This window comes from Terrapene carolina, unplaced genomic scaffold (assembly GCF_002925995.2).
Source record: "Terrapene carolina triunguis isolate 2854851 unplaced genomic scaffold, T_m_triunguis-2.0 Scaffold62, whole genome shotgun sequence".
Taxonomy (NCBI): domain Eukaryota; kingdom Metazoa; phylum Chordata; order Testudines; family Emydidae; genus Terrapene; species Terrapene triunguis.
In genome coordinates, this window is record NW_020664413.1 from 54,996,898 (window position 1) to 55,014,517 (window position 17,620).

The 17,620-nt window shown below is 41.6% G+C and overlaps 1 protein-coding gene across 1 annotated transcript in view; it reads right to left on the bottom strand.

Moving 5' to 3' along the window:
• Positions 1-17,620, bottom strand: part of SATB2 (SATB homeobox 2) — a 156,220-nt gene that overhangs the window by 14,805 nt on the left and 123,795 nt on the right. Inside the window, exon 10 of the mRNA XM_024206990.2 lies at positions 16,460-16,657. Coding sequence (XP_024062758.1) covers positions 16,460-16,657 — 198 coding nt within the window. The remainder of the gene's footprint in view (positions 1-16,459; positions 16,658-17,620) is intronic.

Consider the following 17,620-nt stretch of genomic DNA (forward strand, 5'->3'; position numbering starts at 1 on the left):
AAGAGGAAGAATCAATGTTTCCTGCCTAGCTGGAGGTGGGCGATGGCATTTTGGGGCACTACTGTACTTAGAGTCCTTCCATCTGAATTTGGTTAGGGTGCGGTTCAAGTTTTTGGCAAAGACTTGGGTTGGTTCTTATTTTATCCAAAGCAATTCGCCCATCCCTAATTGAAAGCTGGCAAAACCATTATATTGAATAACAGAGCCACTTTTTCAGTCAAAGTCATCCAAAAATGCATCTAAACTTCTGACATATTTTTGGTACTTTCTGTATCTCAAAAAGTTACCACTCCATGCATTTTCTTCTTTATTCCAAACATCATAAAGGATTTGCCTGTAGCCTGCGGGAGATTTTTCCTGCCAAATTCCAGCCTAGAGCAAAGTTTAAGGTCAAGTTATAAACCCCATAACTATGGTGGCACAAATGGCGCCACTATAATCATGCAGTTTTCCAGCTACTTAGATTAAGAAGAGGGTTTTGAATTATTTAAAGGGAGGATATGTTTGGATTAGACATTTTATTCTGGCAGGTAATTATTTGTCCCATCAAACTGTTTTAGTCCTCACACATGGCTATTTGGGGTTCCAAGAATATCCAACTGTTCTGTTAATTTTTACAATAGGGGCACTCAGAAGTCAGAAGAACCTGCCTGTTATGGTTAGTGAAAATAGTAGATTTGTGCTGATAAAACACTATTCAGCATGTTTTTTGCTTTCTAGACGTAACCACCAATGCACTTAATAACAGGACTTGAGCAAACTGTACTGTGTGAATCAAACACATAAAAGTATAAATATTCCTTTTTTTAGAACGCAAGTCTTAAACACCGCATTATAATCAACTGCCATGGTAAAAGGCAAAATAGCCAGCATTACCACACACACAACTGGCATAATACGCTTTATTATACCCTTAGCTTAAAATTGGGTAAATAAAGTCAAATGATCAAAGTGCTGAGTTCTCCAGGGACTATCAGACAGAAGACAGTAGATTTTGGGGAATTATAACAAAGATCCTTTGTCTTTGCGTTTCACTCTTGAAAAGGTATGGAAGTCTTGAAAACACTGGACGATTATCTGATTTTGCTAGTCTTGTTTCAATTGCCATTTTTCACTGGACACTAATTATGACCAGTACTAGTTTTCCTATAGTAGATGACGGATGTTGTAAATTGCAAGCTGTAAGGAAAGGTTTCCTACATTGTTTGCACTTGTGCAATACTGGCAGAACAGATGTTTTCTGTTCAGAAAACTAGGCAAAAATGCAATTGAAAAATAAAATGCACTTCATTCTTTTTTATTAAAAAACGGAAACAATTCAGTGTAGATGTGGATGGCTGATGCAAAGGCAGGGAAAGTATTCAAAGGCAGTGTAAGTACAACAACAACAGTCTTGTGGTTAAAGCAGTGAACTGGGACTCATGAAATTTGGATTCACTTCCCAGATCTCCCAAAGACTTCCCTGGGCAAGTCACTTAGTCTGTGGGCTTCTGTTCCCAACCTAAACAATGAAGCTACTAATTCCTTCAAACAGGAATTAATTCAGGGAAGGCCTGTCTCATGCAGCAGGTCAGACTAGATTATCACAATGCTCCCTTCTGGCCTCATAATCTAAGAAATTACTAGTGGTTTGAACAAGCGACTGGGAGTCGTGACTTCTGAGTTCTAGTCCAGCTCTATCACTGACTCGTTTGGAGAAGACGACTGACCATTCTGTGCCCCAGTTTACTTACTACATGTGATCTTACCTACATTACAGGGATACAGTGAGGCTTAAAGGAGGTTTGCAGAGATCCCTGTAAGAGGAGCCTTAGATTTGCACTATAAGTGCAAGATCCTTTATTTACATCATTTTGTACCACCAGGAAATGGAAGTTTATAGCAAGCAGATCTAGTCTTCCATTGTGCTACCCCTATAACTCCTGTTGGCATGTATAAGGGCTGTGTGCCTGCACAAATGGAAGAACTGACCCCCAAAAATAAGAAGCAATGTAGTTTATAAAAGGAACTTAATATATACGTCTTCCATGTGGGAGTCCTTCAGTCCATGCAGCACTGATAATCAGTTTGCTGAGAAGTACTAATGAAACTAGGACGTTACTTAAAATATCTTCGGACCAGCAACTTCTCAGAGTTAAACGCATATATGTTGCTGTTACTTGCCCAAGGGCAAAGCATGCATCTTGGAACCTGTACACCAGATCTGTGGCATTTCACCATGATTTTGTTCCATCTCCCACTAAAATTAGTTAGAGCATAAATCAAAACTACTATAATCAGTTGCAACACTCCAGGAAAGGGGTCATCTTCTTCCATTATTTCCCCTTACCCCTCCTATAAGCCTGAAACCAGGAAATTTACAACCTTGTTCTACTTTAGGCAACCCATGCATTTATAGGCAGCACCCAAGAGAGCCCTTCTATAGAGAGATATGGGTCCTAATTCTGATCTCACTTACACCAGGGTAAATCAGGAGTAACTCCTCTTAAGTCAGTGGTGTTTCACTAGTGTAAAGCCAGTGTGAGAACAAAATCCAGCCTCTAGAGTGGCATCAAGAGGTTTTCTCTAAGCAAATGGGCAAAGAAGCCAGCCAACGGAATGATTCAAAACCAAGGGAAAATTATACTTTAAAAACAATAGTGCTCCTTTCAGCAAAGGAAAAGCTTGAAGTGCATGATAAGTGGCTAAAGACATAATCACGGCAAGATCTAGAGACAAAAAAAAGTCTCTTGACTGAATGAAATGTAAATTAACCTGGCCCTGCTACAAAAGCTTCCAGAGGAGACTAGAGTAGTCATTGTCATGAAGAGACCCAAACCAGGACTGCAGCCATTCACTTACAAGCGATCTCACATGAGGAACGCACACTTTGGAAGTCAAAAGTTGGAGAAAAAAACATTGCAGAGTTTCCAACCGAGTTTTCCACGCAGCCTTCCTCCCCAAATGAGCAGATGGTTTACAGTTCGTCAGGGTCAGAAAATGCCCTTGTGGCTTGCTTCCTGCCTGCCTGCCTTTGTAGCTTATCTAGATCTTATCAAGATACACAGTCGAAAAAAATTAGAGAAGCTAAGTACAGAAATTAGAGAAACTAAATACAAACCAAGACCCGTTTTGCACTTGTAAAGACCAGCACACACATCAGTGTTCAATGCTCACCTGTAAAACATATGGGGTATGATTCTGAGAGGTGCTGAGTGACCTTTTATTGAAATCATTGGGAGCTGTGGTACTTAGCACCTAGGAAAGGCAGGCCAATTATTTTTAATATGCTCGTGTACAGAGGTACCAGAACAATGCCTAATTTATGTAATGTGCTTTGAAGAAATCCGACGCTGGTTAGATTCTGTTTTCTTTAACTCTCTTGACCCCAGAGAGCTACTTTACCTTGCTTATCAACTAAATGAAAGGCCGAATTCTGTAGTCCTTACTCCTTATTAACTCATGAAACGCTTCCACTGAAGTCAATGGGAGTTTTGCCTGAGTAAGGAATGCAGGATCTAGCCCTAAGCCCCTTAATGACCAATCTTGTAATAACAGAACCTTTTTCAAATCTGCAATACCCGGCTACAGAAGAGCGCACTCAAGAGGGTCCCAAGTGAGCAAAACATTGTTCAAAAAGCTTCAGGTGAAAGAAAATTATTAGTATAGTTCCAATGCCCCGTATTGGAGCAATGCAAAAAACCATTGTCCAAGCCAATGTAAGAAAAAGGATCATGAGATTAAAATCTGAAAACCATATTGGTTCTTCTAGTTCTAAAGTAAAGACAGTACTTCCTACAGGAAATCTCTGAGGTCAACCAGCAATTAACTGAAAGGTTCTGATTGAATATGCTATTGACTGCTCTCACATCAGACAGCTTCCTGTTTATTATACCTTATGGGCTGTCTAGGTGCCAAGACATTAAACTGTCAATAATCTATTAATACTGACCTACTCCCTCCCTTCTCCTCCCCAGCCCACCCATGCAAATGCTCTCAGGCTAAGGAACTGTCCTAAAAATATGCACATTTTAAAACTGTAATGAAAATTAGTTCTTTAGATTATTTCTTTATTTTGTTCCGGCTTAAATGTACAGCAATGATCATAAACAATATGATATACATTCTATAGCTACAAAGAAAAATGTATTAAAAAAAAAATCACAGACATGACTGGGACCATATCCTGAAATCTGGCTTTCCTTTCCCAGCCATCTTAAACAGTCTAAGTTAAATTTAATTAACAATTTACAGTGAGGAGACAGAAGTTATTTAAAAAGAGGCCTACAGGTCCTTAACATTCAGTGTCTGGGAAACAGTTGTATGTAAAAAAAAGTTTTAATGAATTTAATAGAGAAAAGCACTTTAATTAAATGCTGTCAGAGAGGATTGTATTAATGACTGCACACACAGGAATTTAAAGCAAGCCGAGTATATTTAGCAAATAGGAACTGGGCTTTCGAAGGCTGGAACTATTTATGTTTCCGCAGTTGCAATGCATCTAGAAGAGCGCAGTGCCAAGTGAAACCAGTTATGTTATTAGATATGATTTTATTTATTATGGATTATTAAAATTTCAAATGCCACAGGGAAAACATTTATTTTACTTCCAAAATGAAACAACAGAAATATTTCCTGCTTCTTCAGTACGAGGAAAATAGGCGAGGAAGTAAATAATAAATAGTAATAATAACTTAGCACTTAACTAGTGAAGGGCTGTCCATACACATCTTTTAAGGGATGCATTAAATCTTGGAATTTGAGCATGTCAGCTTCTTTCTTATACAATTGGATAGATTCACAGTTCTTCTAACTGTAGTATCTCATAATGCAAAGGAGGTAGAGTAACTAATTCATACCCTTTTACAGCCATATTAACAAAGTGGATTTTTGTAATATGTTGAATATCTGAAAGCCAAAAGCTGTAGCAAATAAGTACCAGGTTTTCCTGAAAGCATGAAGGCAACCAGGCTGCCATATTTTTCTATATCTGAAACAAGGTCAGGAAGGTTGAAATTTTCAAACCCAACTGGGAGATTTAGCCACCCAACTCCCAATAAAATCAATGACAGCTGTGGCTAAATCACCTATTTAAGTTAGTTCAATTTCAGACTACTTCTGCAGAATGCCCCCCAGTGTGGATGAAATTTGGGGCATGGATGAAGAAGTTCTGTCTCCTCCTACTAGCCCCTTAAATGCTGGATGCAAGAGAAAAACATAATATGGGCACGGCTTAATTAAGCAGACGCACAAGAAAAAGCAGAGACCCAATGCAGAAAACAGAGACAGACACAACCAGAAACCCCAATGGGTGTCAAAATGATTTTCTACCATGTTGGTACAAAGGTAATCATCAAAGATACAGTCCTGGAGTTATTTACAATAAACCACTGGAAACTGGGGGTTGTCTTTTGGTCTTAACTATGTCTATGAAACCCAAACAAATGTGATGATTTTCTACATTTTTCTTGCCAAATGAGTGTGTGTGTGCGTGCGTGTGTGTGTGTGGTTTCTGTTTTCCCAGAAATGGCAAGTGATTTTGGGTACTCACATTTTTGGGTGCCCAACCCGAGATACCTTGTAGAGGTTTGGGGTTTTTTTCGGAAGGTGGGTGTTCAGCTTTTCCTGACAGTCAGGAGGTGTCTCAAAACCCAAAACCTTAGGCACTCCAAACCGATAGTCACTTCCAAAAATGTAGGCCACATAATATTTCTACACACACACACACAGAGGCCACATTATATGTATACGCACACACACAAGCTTATAATTCAAAACATGAGGAAGAGGGGGGAAAGCATTTGAAAAGAGGCAGAAGCTGGGCACCTACTTCCTTTCAGGATGATAAGAATGATCAGAAATGGAGACTTTCAGCTTTCTAAATAAATTAACTAATTATTTTTAAAGTCTTTTATTAATGTCATGTGTTTGATCTGGGTTTATAATGTAGCCTTTGTTGTTCTGCAGCTAGGGATCTAGCAGGCAGCTTCACTCTCCCGTTTGTGCTAAGATATTTTGGAATATTCTTTGAAATACTGTAAGTGTAGATGAATGTGAGAAAAAAAAATATGTGCTACTTACTTCTATAGGTAGTCTATGTAAGAATTGTGTATGTAAAAAAAAAGTTCCCATTTTGATATGTACATATACAAAAACAAGCTATACAAACACATTGTATACACAAGCAGAAAGTCTCCCCCTGCGATGTGTGTATATTTGTGTATGAGCCATTATCAAGGAAGTAGGAGCCTTAATCAATGGAGAGGAAGAATAGCCTAGTGGTTAGCGCACCGGCCTGGGACTCTGGAAACCTAGGTTTAATTCTCTGCTGCATCACAGACTTCCTATGTGATCTTGATCATCTCTCTGTGCCTCAGTTCCCCATCTGCAAAATTGGGATGATAGCACTTCCCTACCTCCCCGGGGTGCTGTGAAGAGAAACACTGTGAGATGCTCAGATACTGGATACCCAGCATTAGACAGATACTCATACAAGAGTGAGGCTTCTGTGGCTGCATGAGGAAGAGGCTGGGGCAAAGCTGCAGTTGTTACCAGAGGGCAGGGCAGCCAGACATCTGACCACACTTCAGAAATTCTGCTAACCAGCAGCTGGCTGATGAAGTTCAATATGGACCTGCCTCAATCAGATGGGATCTGTTTCGTAACAGTAGAGGTGATGGGTGTCCTTTTTTTCTCTAACCCGATGTCTATAATTTCCTTGCCCACACTAATTTGCATATCTTTACATTGCAGAAGAGACCAGCTGCACTGGGATTGGCAAAGGGAGCCTTACTCTCAAGAGGGGTCCCCACTTGAAAGGTCAGGTTAATAAGGCCAGTGTCCTGGAAGTATCCACCACACGGATCTGCCTGGCTCTAAAGCCAGCTATTTGCTAACTTCTGGGAGAGGGTAAGAGAGACCACTTAGGGAACACTAACAGGAAATGAAAAAGAGATTTTTTTTAAACTACTACTAGAATTTTAGGAGTTTAAGTAGGGCAGCAGGTCCAACAGCTCTTCATCCTCACACTTGTGTCTTGTCCTGCTGTGTAAGTTCACAAGTTAAGAGTGAACTTAATGGTCACGCTTGTGGCCACGTTCACACATCCTCCAACCACTGCATCATTCAGAATAAAGTGACCATCTGAGTTTATGGGAGCCCCAGGCCTGGGAAAAAGAGGGTTAAAGGTAGTTCAGGTGGAAGCGTATTGGCCAAGTTGTGTAAGGGCGGGGCCTATGGCTGAGATGGTGCAGTGTAGAACAGACATGAACTGAGCAGAGCAGTTTTCAGGGAACATGCTGTTCAGACCTGTGCTGTCAATCCCTTGTCTCTCTAAGTATTAAATTAATCTACAAACAGGTTTTAATTGTGCTTATTTTGCTTGTATCCTGTATATTGTTTAGCAGCATAACCATGAAGACCAGGTGATATAAAATATGATATTGACCTCCCAGCTTCCTCCCCTGCTTACAAGTACCACCTCAGTTCACCTACACCGGCCCCTGTTCTCCTACACTGATGTGCAACTGACTGAAAACTCCCACCCACCAGCTGCCATAAAGCTGGCTTTACAATTGAAGTAGATCAATTAGAAATCTAAAGGTACAAGGTCATTTGACTAGGTAAGCACTGCTTCTAGAGAGACCACTTGGAAGAGACTGAACTTGCAACCTCAGAAATGACAAAACTATCCAGCCTCGTTGCTCTCCCCCTTCTAGGGTTAAATAAAATGAATTAATTTCAGAACTAAGGCAGTTTCCCTTTAATTGCAAGTGTGCTTTTACTATCATTATAAGGGGAGCTGCAGACTTCAACTTAATAAAAATCAGCAGCACTTTTCAGCCACATTAGATATCCACACTAAACAGAAACAGCTGAGAAGGCGCAGTAGGTAGGTTTGGCTAGAACAGTAAAAACTCAGTGGCTTTCCACTGCAATTGTAATAACTATCAATCATAGGAAATTCTATCGGATACCTCAGAGTCTAATATAAGGGGCTCATTGTCTGTTATGTGTTGCTTGTTGGCTTTGTCAAAATGCATGCAAGCCTCGCTGGGGCAATGTTTCTGAGCTACTGTAGACTGTCAGAAAAATGTTCTAATGGTGCTCATCAAAAGGTGAAGTGGTCAAACATTCATTAAGATGTAAAACCACAGTGCACAGCCACAATTCTTTTCTGAGTAGGGAGGTTGTGACTCCTGAAGAGTTGAGTAACAGAGCTGCATAAGAACTCCAGAGAGAATGCAGTAAAGAAACAACAGTACTATTAGAGGGCTCCAAGCTTTCCAACCAGCCTTTTTACACATACACACACACGTCGCTTTCCACGTCAACAAGGCCAAAACATCTAAAGCAGTCACCTCATTTTCAAGGCAAACAGTTTTACATGCCATGGTGCCCAAAAACATAGATTTGGGTGATGCAGGAGCAGGGATTTTTGCTGCACTGCTTCCTCTTGCCACAAGGGGCCATTGTGCAGAACGGGCAGCAGACATGCCCAGTCTCTGGAAAACTTGAGTCCAAACCTCACTGGCTTTTGCCAGAATATTTTTGAAACTTCTGTGCCGCTGAGACGGATCCCAAGAGAGTTACTGTACACAGAGGGTTCAGTCTGGGGGATACATGGCCAGCTCCCTCTCCCCACAACATGGCACTTGGCCAGAATGGAAAGAAGCCAAGACGATGGTGCAATCTCCCACTCTCGCACTGCAGCAGCAGCCCTTCTAAAGCAGCTAGGTGTTGCCGATATGGGGAAAGCAGCAGTTATTTTGTTCCGTATTCACTTTGATGGAGGATTTGGTTTCATGCCAGGAGGAAGAAATGAACCAATTTCTCAAAGACACCACACACGCTGGGGCAGTGGGAACAAAGAGGGACTCAGTAGTGGATGGGGACACACACAGGGGGATGCTACAGGACAGAGAAAACCCTATCCCTCCCCAACTGCCAGGGGAGAAACAAACATATTAAGATATATTAGCATTTGCAAATGCTAATGGGCTGACTTTTTCTGATTTTAACTGTATCATTTTCATACTGCAGTGATACAAACTTGTTTTTATTTACCATATAGTTAGACATTTTTCAAAGTGTTTTTCAACTTTTTAGGTTTAAAGGCAATACAGAAATGGAAGACAGCGCGTGCGCGCGCACACACACACACACACACTCCAGGTAACATTCAGTGGTTAGATACTCTGTTTCCAAACCTGACAGATTAAGATTTGACACACATTTTTCCCCATAGCTCAAGGTCAAACAGCACATAAATACACCAAGTACTCAACATTAGTGTGCCAGCTCAAATAAAGGTTCTAAGCTTTCTGAGACTGGTTCAAATACAGCTACACTGCAGATACACTACAACCTGCTCAAGTACACCCAGGCTTGTAGAGCCTGTTTTATCTTTCTGGCCTCATTCCCATTTTGAGCAAGGACTGACAGGGATTAGAGGGGGACGTTTCTGGTATGTTTTGGGGAGCTATGATGTAGGAAGAGGCTGAAGCGAACACAGGAACAAGAGGGTATAATCATGCAGAAGAGTGGAATAGAACTGGAGTGCGACACAAAATGTCTGGGGAAATTCATATGCACAAGTCGCACAAAAAGTTAGTTTGGGATGGGAAAGTGGCTTTTGTCTAAGTTGTCAATTATGTGAAGACCGCTGCCCTTCCCAGATCCATCTGTGGACAAAATGAGTGTGCAGATCATGGTGCAGCGTACTCTACATGCTCTTTTCCTTGGAGGAACAATATTGCCATGGTTTTCCTCCTACTTACTGTTGGCTAAGAGTTACTAATTAGTATTATTTTTAAGTGGAGGAATTTTACATCAGGTTACCTCTTTTTCTTCTAATCTGCATATCGTGTGTATTGATTGACCTGTGTATTCTAGTGTTAGTGTCATTTCAAATCCGTTATTTCATTAGGCTGCATTATTGTGGTGCTCATTCCCTTCTTTATTATTTTTATAAAGAGAATACGAGATTAGGGTTTCAGGGATTGCCACCTCTCCTGCCTTGACCCACTTTTACAGGTGACTCATGTTCTGATGTTTTATATTCCATTGTAATTTCTACAGCATTTGTCCTGTGGCATCTCCCACAAAAAGGTAAAATGATCTCCTTTATTTTTGTGATGCATTTTTCCTGGGTCTTTAAAAAGACACTGTGATGTTTTCAGTGCTCCAAACAACAGACCAATACAAAAAGACCTTCCTGAAGGACAGCTTTCCACTATACCTTGTTTTATTTACTAATATTCCCCCAAGATGTATGATCTGAACTATTCTAAATTGCCAGATTTGTCTAAATCAAAGCTCCCAGAGAAGAAAAGAGATATCCTTAGACAAAATAATTTAACAAAAGTAGCAGTGTATCAGGAAGCACGTGACATACATTCCTGTTTCTTCTTTAAAGTCAACGTTTGACTACACTTAAATCAATATGTTGCTATGAGCTTGAGCAGATCTGTCTGACAGCTTATACAAAAAATGAAATGCAAGGTTGCCTTGCTCTTTGAATAGCAGGTGCTTTGCTGCAGCAGTGGCTCATTACTCTAGAGAACTAGCTTATCCATCCTGACACCCTAGAGACAACAGCTTGATTCATCATTCTCCCAACTGAGTCAGGTTTCTCTGCCCCAGCAATTAACAATGAATTAGCCCTATATTAAAGCGCCAGGCAAGGAGGTTGCTCTCTGGAATGGTCACCTTGGGGGAGGGCAGAAAGGAGAGAAATGTGAATTACTGTGTCCCAGTAGTGAACCCCCAAATTTCAGCATTGGGCAAGCTTCTCTCGTCACTTGTTAGCTTGAATGTTATGGAAAGGTAGCTGTGTGTGCTTCTATAGGGCAGAGATTAGCCTAGGACCCATGGTTTCAAAGGCTTATGGGATCTAAGTGAAAGATGGGGCTGGAGGAATAATCCCCCTCAACCCAGAGGCATAGCAAGCAGAACACCTAGGCAGCCGCTACATGGCCCTGATAATTGCAGTGACCAGTCACAAAAATGGTCACTATGCATGTAATTTATTCAGTAGATCTATGTAGTTATGGTCTTCCGGCCTTTTCCATGAACTCTGTGCTGCCAGAGAATGCAGCCATACCGCAAGGCTCCATGGGGCCTAGGGTTTATCGGCTCTTTGGTATAAAAATGCTTCCTACTACATCAAGCTTGTTAGTGAAAATTTCGTTGGCAGTAAATTCCACCCTTGAACAGTTCACTCGAGGAATAGGAAAGCACTCCATTAAATGCCTTAATATACAGGTGTCAGGGAGAATCCAATGGAAGAGAGAAAACAAGGAATAAAACAAAGTTATACACTAATAGCATGCAGAATAGAAATGCCAACTGTCTCCTTGATGGTCAGGGACTGCTGCAGCCTCCCCAAAGGAGCTAATGCATCTAACTGCGGCAATAATCTTTTTAAACTATCAAGAGCCAAATTCTCCTCTCAGTTACTCTGCTGTAGAGCTGGAGTAACACAATCTAGTGGATTTAAATTGATACTGCAGAGCAGAAGTCAGCCACCAGTGATCACTGGCATTCAATCCCTGAACTGTAGAGGAGTTTCAAAATTATGAACTCAACATGTAAATGAGACAGAACCCAGTGCAAAGGAACCTTCACAGTCTCCAATTTACTCCAAGTAGCCAAGTAACTGAATTTAAAGGGCTGCTTTTTCAAAAACTTCTCTGTTTATTGACTTCTGACCCGATTTCTGTTCCCTAGCGGGGTTGCTCTGCCTAGGGGCACAAACTCCATGAAGAGGAACTTCACCCTATTTAATCAGAGGGAGTATAGTTTGCCCTCACCCTGCTATCCCAAGAAAGCAGCAGAGGGATCAATCCAGAAGCCACAGATGCTGGGGGATCTGCTGGAAGCCAGAAGGCATGAAGGTCCTATTACTGGGTGGAAAGGAAATGCTGGCCAATGACAGGAGGCATTTCTTCCTCAGGCTCCTTTTAGTTTGGCTCTCAGCTTGGGAAGCAAGGGACCAAGCCCAATCTCAAACGCCGATTGCCACGTGGCAATGCTATTGCTAGAACAATTGCACCGTATCTCAATTCTTGAACATGAATGACTGCCACACAGCAAAACCTTTTTTTTTTTTTTTAAAAAAGAAGATGGAAGAAAAATGAAACAAACTAGAGAGGCAAGAATGACTACCCACCGCCTTCTTTTGGGAGCCTTGTAAGCACTTAAGGTTTTTATCATTTTGCATGTCTTACATTTACAACGCTGTCACTTGTTCAGGCCTTTAACGACCATCACCTTGGCGTCAAGGCTGAGTGGTAACAACATACATTTACATAGCACCTTTCACCGCGAAGACCTGCAAAGCAGAGTAATTCTGTGGCAGTAGATATAGGATTGTTTCACCCACTGTTAAAATGCAGCCAGCTCAGAATTGAAATGTAGCAGGCATTCTGCACCAGAAACTGCTTCTCGGAGGAAGTGAGACTACTTTTCCAACTGACACCAGAGAGGGAATTTTAGATAGGCAGACTGTAATTACTCCAGCTGGAGTCTGGCCAGGATTCCTGGGCCTAAGACCCCTACCCTTATGTAAAGTGTCACAGAATTTCCAATGACTGCAAGTGTGAGGACCTCAGCTTTACATCTCGGATACTAGCCGTCATTGATTCTTCAAAGCTAATTGCTTATGAACGACCCACACAGCAAAGCCAAAATCAAACCTTGCTGTTGAAAATAACTTCAGTCGCAGAGACTGAAAATATGATTTAAAATAAACCAAAAAATCACTCTGTCCAGAGTTTCTTTTGACACTGGGGGACAGGTGGAGGTCTGTGTCTTGTACTGGTAGCATGCCATTCAAAAAACAACTGGGAATTTTGGATGGGCAAACAAAGTCCTTTAAAATGCAGCATCCCCAAAACACAAACCTAATGTATCAACCATATCCCAGAGTCTCCAGAGTTTTGCTATATGCAGTTGCCAGCTGGTTCCATTTATTTTTCTTCATTTTTCATATTTTGACTAATAAATAATTAATCCATGGCTTTGTAACTTGCTGACAATACAAACGCATCGTATTGCAATGCAGTGTAACATGTCACTCAGATGAGACACTGTGCTCTATGCAAAAAAACGTGATGTGCAGAAGAGTTTTGAAAGTAGGCTAAATTATCAAGGTCACTAGTTAAAGCTAGAGCCAACTCAGGGAAAAATTATCTTGAACTGTCCCTTTCAGGTCCTTAAATCTGGTGTTAGTTCCAGGGCTGGGTTTTTCCAATTATAACAGTTTCCTTTGTGTGTCTAACACAGTTAAGAGCTACACAAAGTTGGTAGCCTTCCGGCACAACTGTTTTTGTTTTGTTTTTTTTTTAAAGAGAGAATACTCTGCTAAATACAAATTCATCTAGCTTTGCTGAGTATTGTTATTTATACAGTGCCAGAAGTGAACTTGGTCCTTTACAAATATGTAAGAAGACAGTTCATTGCCTCAGATAGTTTACAATCTGAGAGGAATGGGGTGCCAATGAACCCTGGCCCTCTGATGCTGGGCATTTAGGGGACTTTCTGCAAATGTGAGATTGGAGAACTTGAATGCTGGTTGGTGAAAATTTTTCCCTTTTGTTCTTATCTATATTTTGAAGAGAGGAAGATGGAAGCTGGGTATAGGTTTTAAGGAGAAAGTCAAAAGTTGAAAAGCTATATGTGGCTGGATAGGGCAAAAACTGACCAGGGAGAAGTGAAGTTGTTTGGAAAGAAAGGGGGCAGAATTCAAAGAAGAGAGAATGAACTTAGAGGGGGAACAGTCTCAGAACTGCCTGCAGAGGTGCTCAAAAGCTCAGGAATGGAAGTAGAGAACGCGGACTGAGTGGAGAGGCGGGGGATTAGAGTGATGAACAAAGCACTTTTAGAAAAGAGCAGAGAATCTAGTAACAGAACAGAGGGTAAAGCTGAAAGTAGAAACCATGAAGCTGAAAGGCAGGAGCAAAGTCAGGGAAAGGAACATCAGAAAAACGAGAGTATTTAATAGACTGGAAATCAGAAAAGGAATTACAAGGTGGACTTGAATGAATGATGAACTCTTAATAATCAGCAGTCAGAGAGGAAATTCAGAGATAAAAAATCAGTAAGCTCTTCGGTGATGACTAGACCAAGAAAGTGACCAAGATGGTGTGCAGGAAATCAAGCAAAAGAAGTAAATGAAATGACTCGAGAGGCAGCAGAATCAGAAAAATTGAAGTGGAAATTCAAGTTGCCCAGGATAAAAAGTAACAGACTGGGCTGAGAAGAAGAAAGAACAAACCATCAACATCAGGGAAAATGGGGGAAGGGGAGGCTGCAACAATAGACTATTCCACTTAGAAGGAGATGAAGTGAAGAGCTGGATGGAGTGGACTTCAATGGGGGCAAAGGAACAGCAAGTGAAGGGCTGAAACTCACCAGAGGTTGAAAAGTTTTGGTTGACAATACCACCTCCTCCCTTTCACATACATCCATGACCTGGTGGTTAACTTGGACTCTGCCTGGTTCCCTCACATTCAGGCTAGGCCAAAGCTTGTCACTTCTTCCTCCACAATTTCTAAGATGCGATCCTTCCTTTTGGTACAATCAGTAAGAATTCTCAGCCACGCCCCAGCTTGGCCACTGTAACCTCCTCCTCTCTGGTTCACCTGAACATTCACGTTGCCCTCCTCTAATCCACACAAAAGGCAGGTGCCAAGATCATCTTCCTAGCCTGTTGATCTATACAACATCACCTACTCTTTCAATCTTCCCATTGGATCTCCTTGCATCAAGTCCAAGCTTCTTCTCATCAGCTTCAGGGTTTTTGGCAAATCTCACCCTCCCTACTTAACTGCTTCTTGTCATCCCTTTTATCCTACTTCTCCAATAATACTAGCTTTGAATGGCCATTGTCCACTACCCCCCAAAAGCTGACTCGAAACTAATCTGTAAGGCCTCTCTTCGTTTGATGACCTCCTCAAGACTTACTTCTGCTTTGACCCCCAAAAGAAAGAAGGCTAGATCGAGAGGTGATGTGGAGAAATGATCATTATTCTTTTTAAAAAAAAAGAAAGCAAAAAAACTTTCAACATGATTTGGAGTCATCAAGCTGTGCACATAGGTAGCCTCTATGATTCTTTCTACTGTTCCTTCCGCCACCAACAACCTACACTCCCTCCTAGAATTTTAGCCTCATTTGCGACATCATATCTTAAATCAGATTTCAGATCGCTGGGGTGGGAGGGAGTGTTATTTTTCCTGGTTTTGTTTTTTTTTTAAATAAAACAGCACCTAGTACAATGGTCTCTGATACTCACTGGCCCTGCTGGGCTTTGGACATGACTGCAATACAAATAATACCTCCCTCCCCCAGTGTTGGCTCATACCATAGGACAGTAAAGCACTGGTTTGAATTTACCTGTGGTAGTGGTGCGCATGAGGAGTGCAGGGTGGGAAAGTACTCTACAATTCTTTCCAGTTCTCATTTCCCATTAGTCCTGATCTGCTACATGTTGCTGTCTCAGTTCTGAGCCTCTCTTGACAGCCAGATGACTCTTGGCTTTGTGATGTGTATAAATATCTGCTACTCATTTTCATTTATGTTTTGAAGCAAGGACCTCAGAGATGAAAGTCTGGTAGTATTTCACTCAGCCCCCTTCTTTTTCTGTGCATGTGTGCGTCTATTTACCAGTAGAACATCTCATTTCACTAAGAACAACTGAGACAAGGCTAATATAAAATTGCAAAGAACCAAAATCTAGGGCATGAGTCAAGAATGGAGCCTACAAACATGCAGCTATCACTGAGGAGGGTTCTGAAATGAAGTTCTGCTTTCAAGGAAATGTTCACTCTGCTCAGTTTTAGAACACATCAAGTTTCAGCGAACACACATGTAGCAGATATTTTCAAAGCAGAGCTTCTCCAAATGTTTTACCTTTTAGACCACTTCACATGGGACACACCCACTCATGGACCACCTCTCCTCCCAATACCCCCTATTTTCTGTGGTATTATCGGTCTCTTTCTAATGATGTATGCTACAGCATTTTTGGATAGTGGAGCATAGTTTGAGAATCCCTGTCAGAAGCTGTGAGAACTTTGTGGGTTGAGCGCATCTACTCAAGTTCCTGGTCCACTTTCCAGCCACACACACACACACACACACACACACACATATATGCCCACACTCTATGAGAAATTTGTTTTCAATTTCTGGAGGAACATACTTTGGATTATAACTCAGAGCCATAATACTAAATCACAAAAATGTGGATTAGGTAGGCCCCCCAAATACCACCAGCTCTTCTTCCTATTCAGTCTTACCCTCACTTATTTCCAGTGTAAGTAGTTTGTTTTGACCTCTTCTTTGGTAACCTAACAAACACACACATACACACACTCAACCTGCAAGCCCCATGGAAGCTGGAACCAGTTGCTCTTTTCTACCTCGGACAGCTGTTGCAACACAGAGAACCACTGAAAGGGAGGTTAGTGCTCTGACCTGCACAGGCTCAGGAGTGAGCTGGACAACGTGCTGCATGCGCTCGCTGTGGTGATGCCTGGACTCTTCCTCGTAGATCACATCCCTCTCATGCTGGGGAAGGTTCAGGAAGCGGCGGATGGTGCAGAGGTTTTCCCAGAGGGTGCGGTTTTCTGGGCTTGGGTTCTCTTTCCAGCGGAGCAGCTCACACAGCCATCCCTGCACCAAAAGGGTTAGAGTAGTTAACTTGCCAAGCACTGATGAAGTAGATGTGAAATGAACCTCAGCTATATTGCAGGCTTTGCTGATGCACTGTCTCAAGTTCTGCTGCCTTGATCTGACATGGAAGCCCCTCTGATTTCCACAGATTTAACTGGGTTTAACTGTGGCAAACCAGTGTTGCAATAAATCAGTGGTTCTCAACCTTTTCCAGACCACAACACCCCTCCCACTTAGCAATAGACAGCAAGGGGAGTGGTGTTGTGGTCTGGAAAAGGTTGAGAACCACTGATTGATTGCAACACTTAGCAATACAGCAAGGGGAGCGTGCTTGTGGCCCCTGACATCTGCTAGTGACCAACTCAGAAGTTCTGTCCCCACACAATAAATGAAAACTTTTTATAAAAAATACCAACAAGTAAAAACCCTTTGATTAGCTCTTCTTACGTAACATCCATGCCTCCAATTCAGATCCCAAAATAAAACTTGACCAGGTGTAAATAATCAAATGCCTGTTTTATAAAGGAAGATTAAGCCTTATGGAAAAATCCTATCAAATTTAATAAGAATGAGACAAATAGGGCTCTGTAGGAATTACTCTAAAAATCTGTGGACAATGATATCTGTTGAAGAGATTTCTAAACCAATCCATAGAGTGTAATACTGGATAATGATATCCCTGCTATATACTTCTATAGGTTAGCTTGAAATTCTATAGAAAAGTTAGCACTCTGTTAAATACTATAGGACTTCTCCATAAGGGCCAAGAAGCAAAGGTTCCCAGAGAGTGAAAAGTGTGCACTCCAAGAAAGGAGCTGGCTGTAAAACATAAAGAATACTATAGGGCAAAACGACAAGGCCTATTAATGGCATTCACACACCTGGCCCCGTGTGTGCACTGAGCATGGCTGTCTCTGACCTTGGGCCCCGCGCAGGTTAACTATAACTGCACCTGCAAGGGTC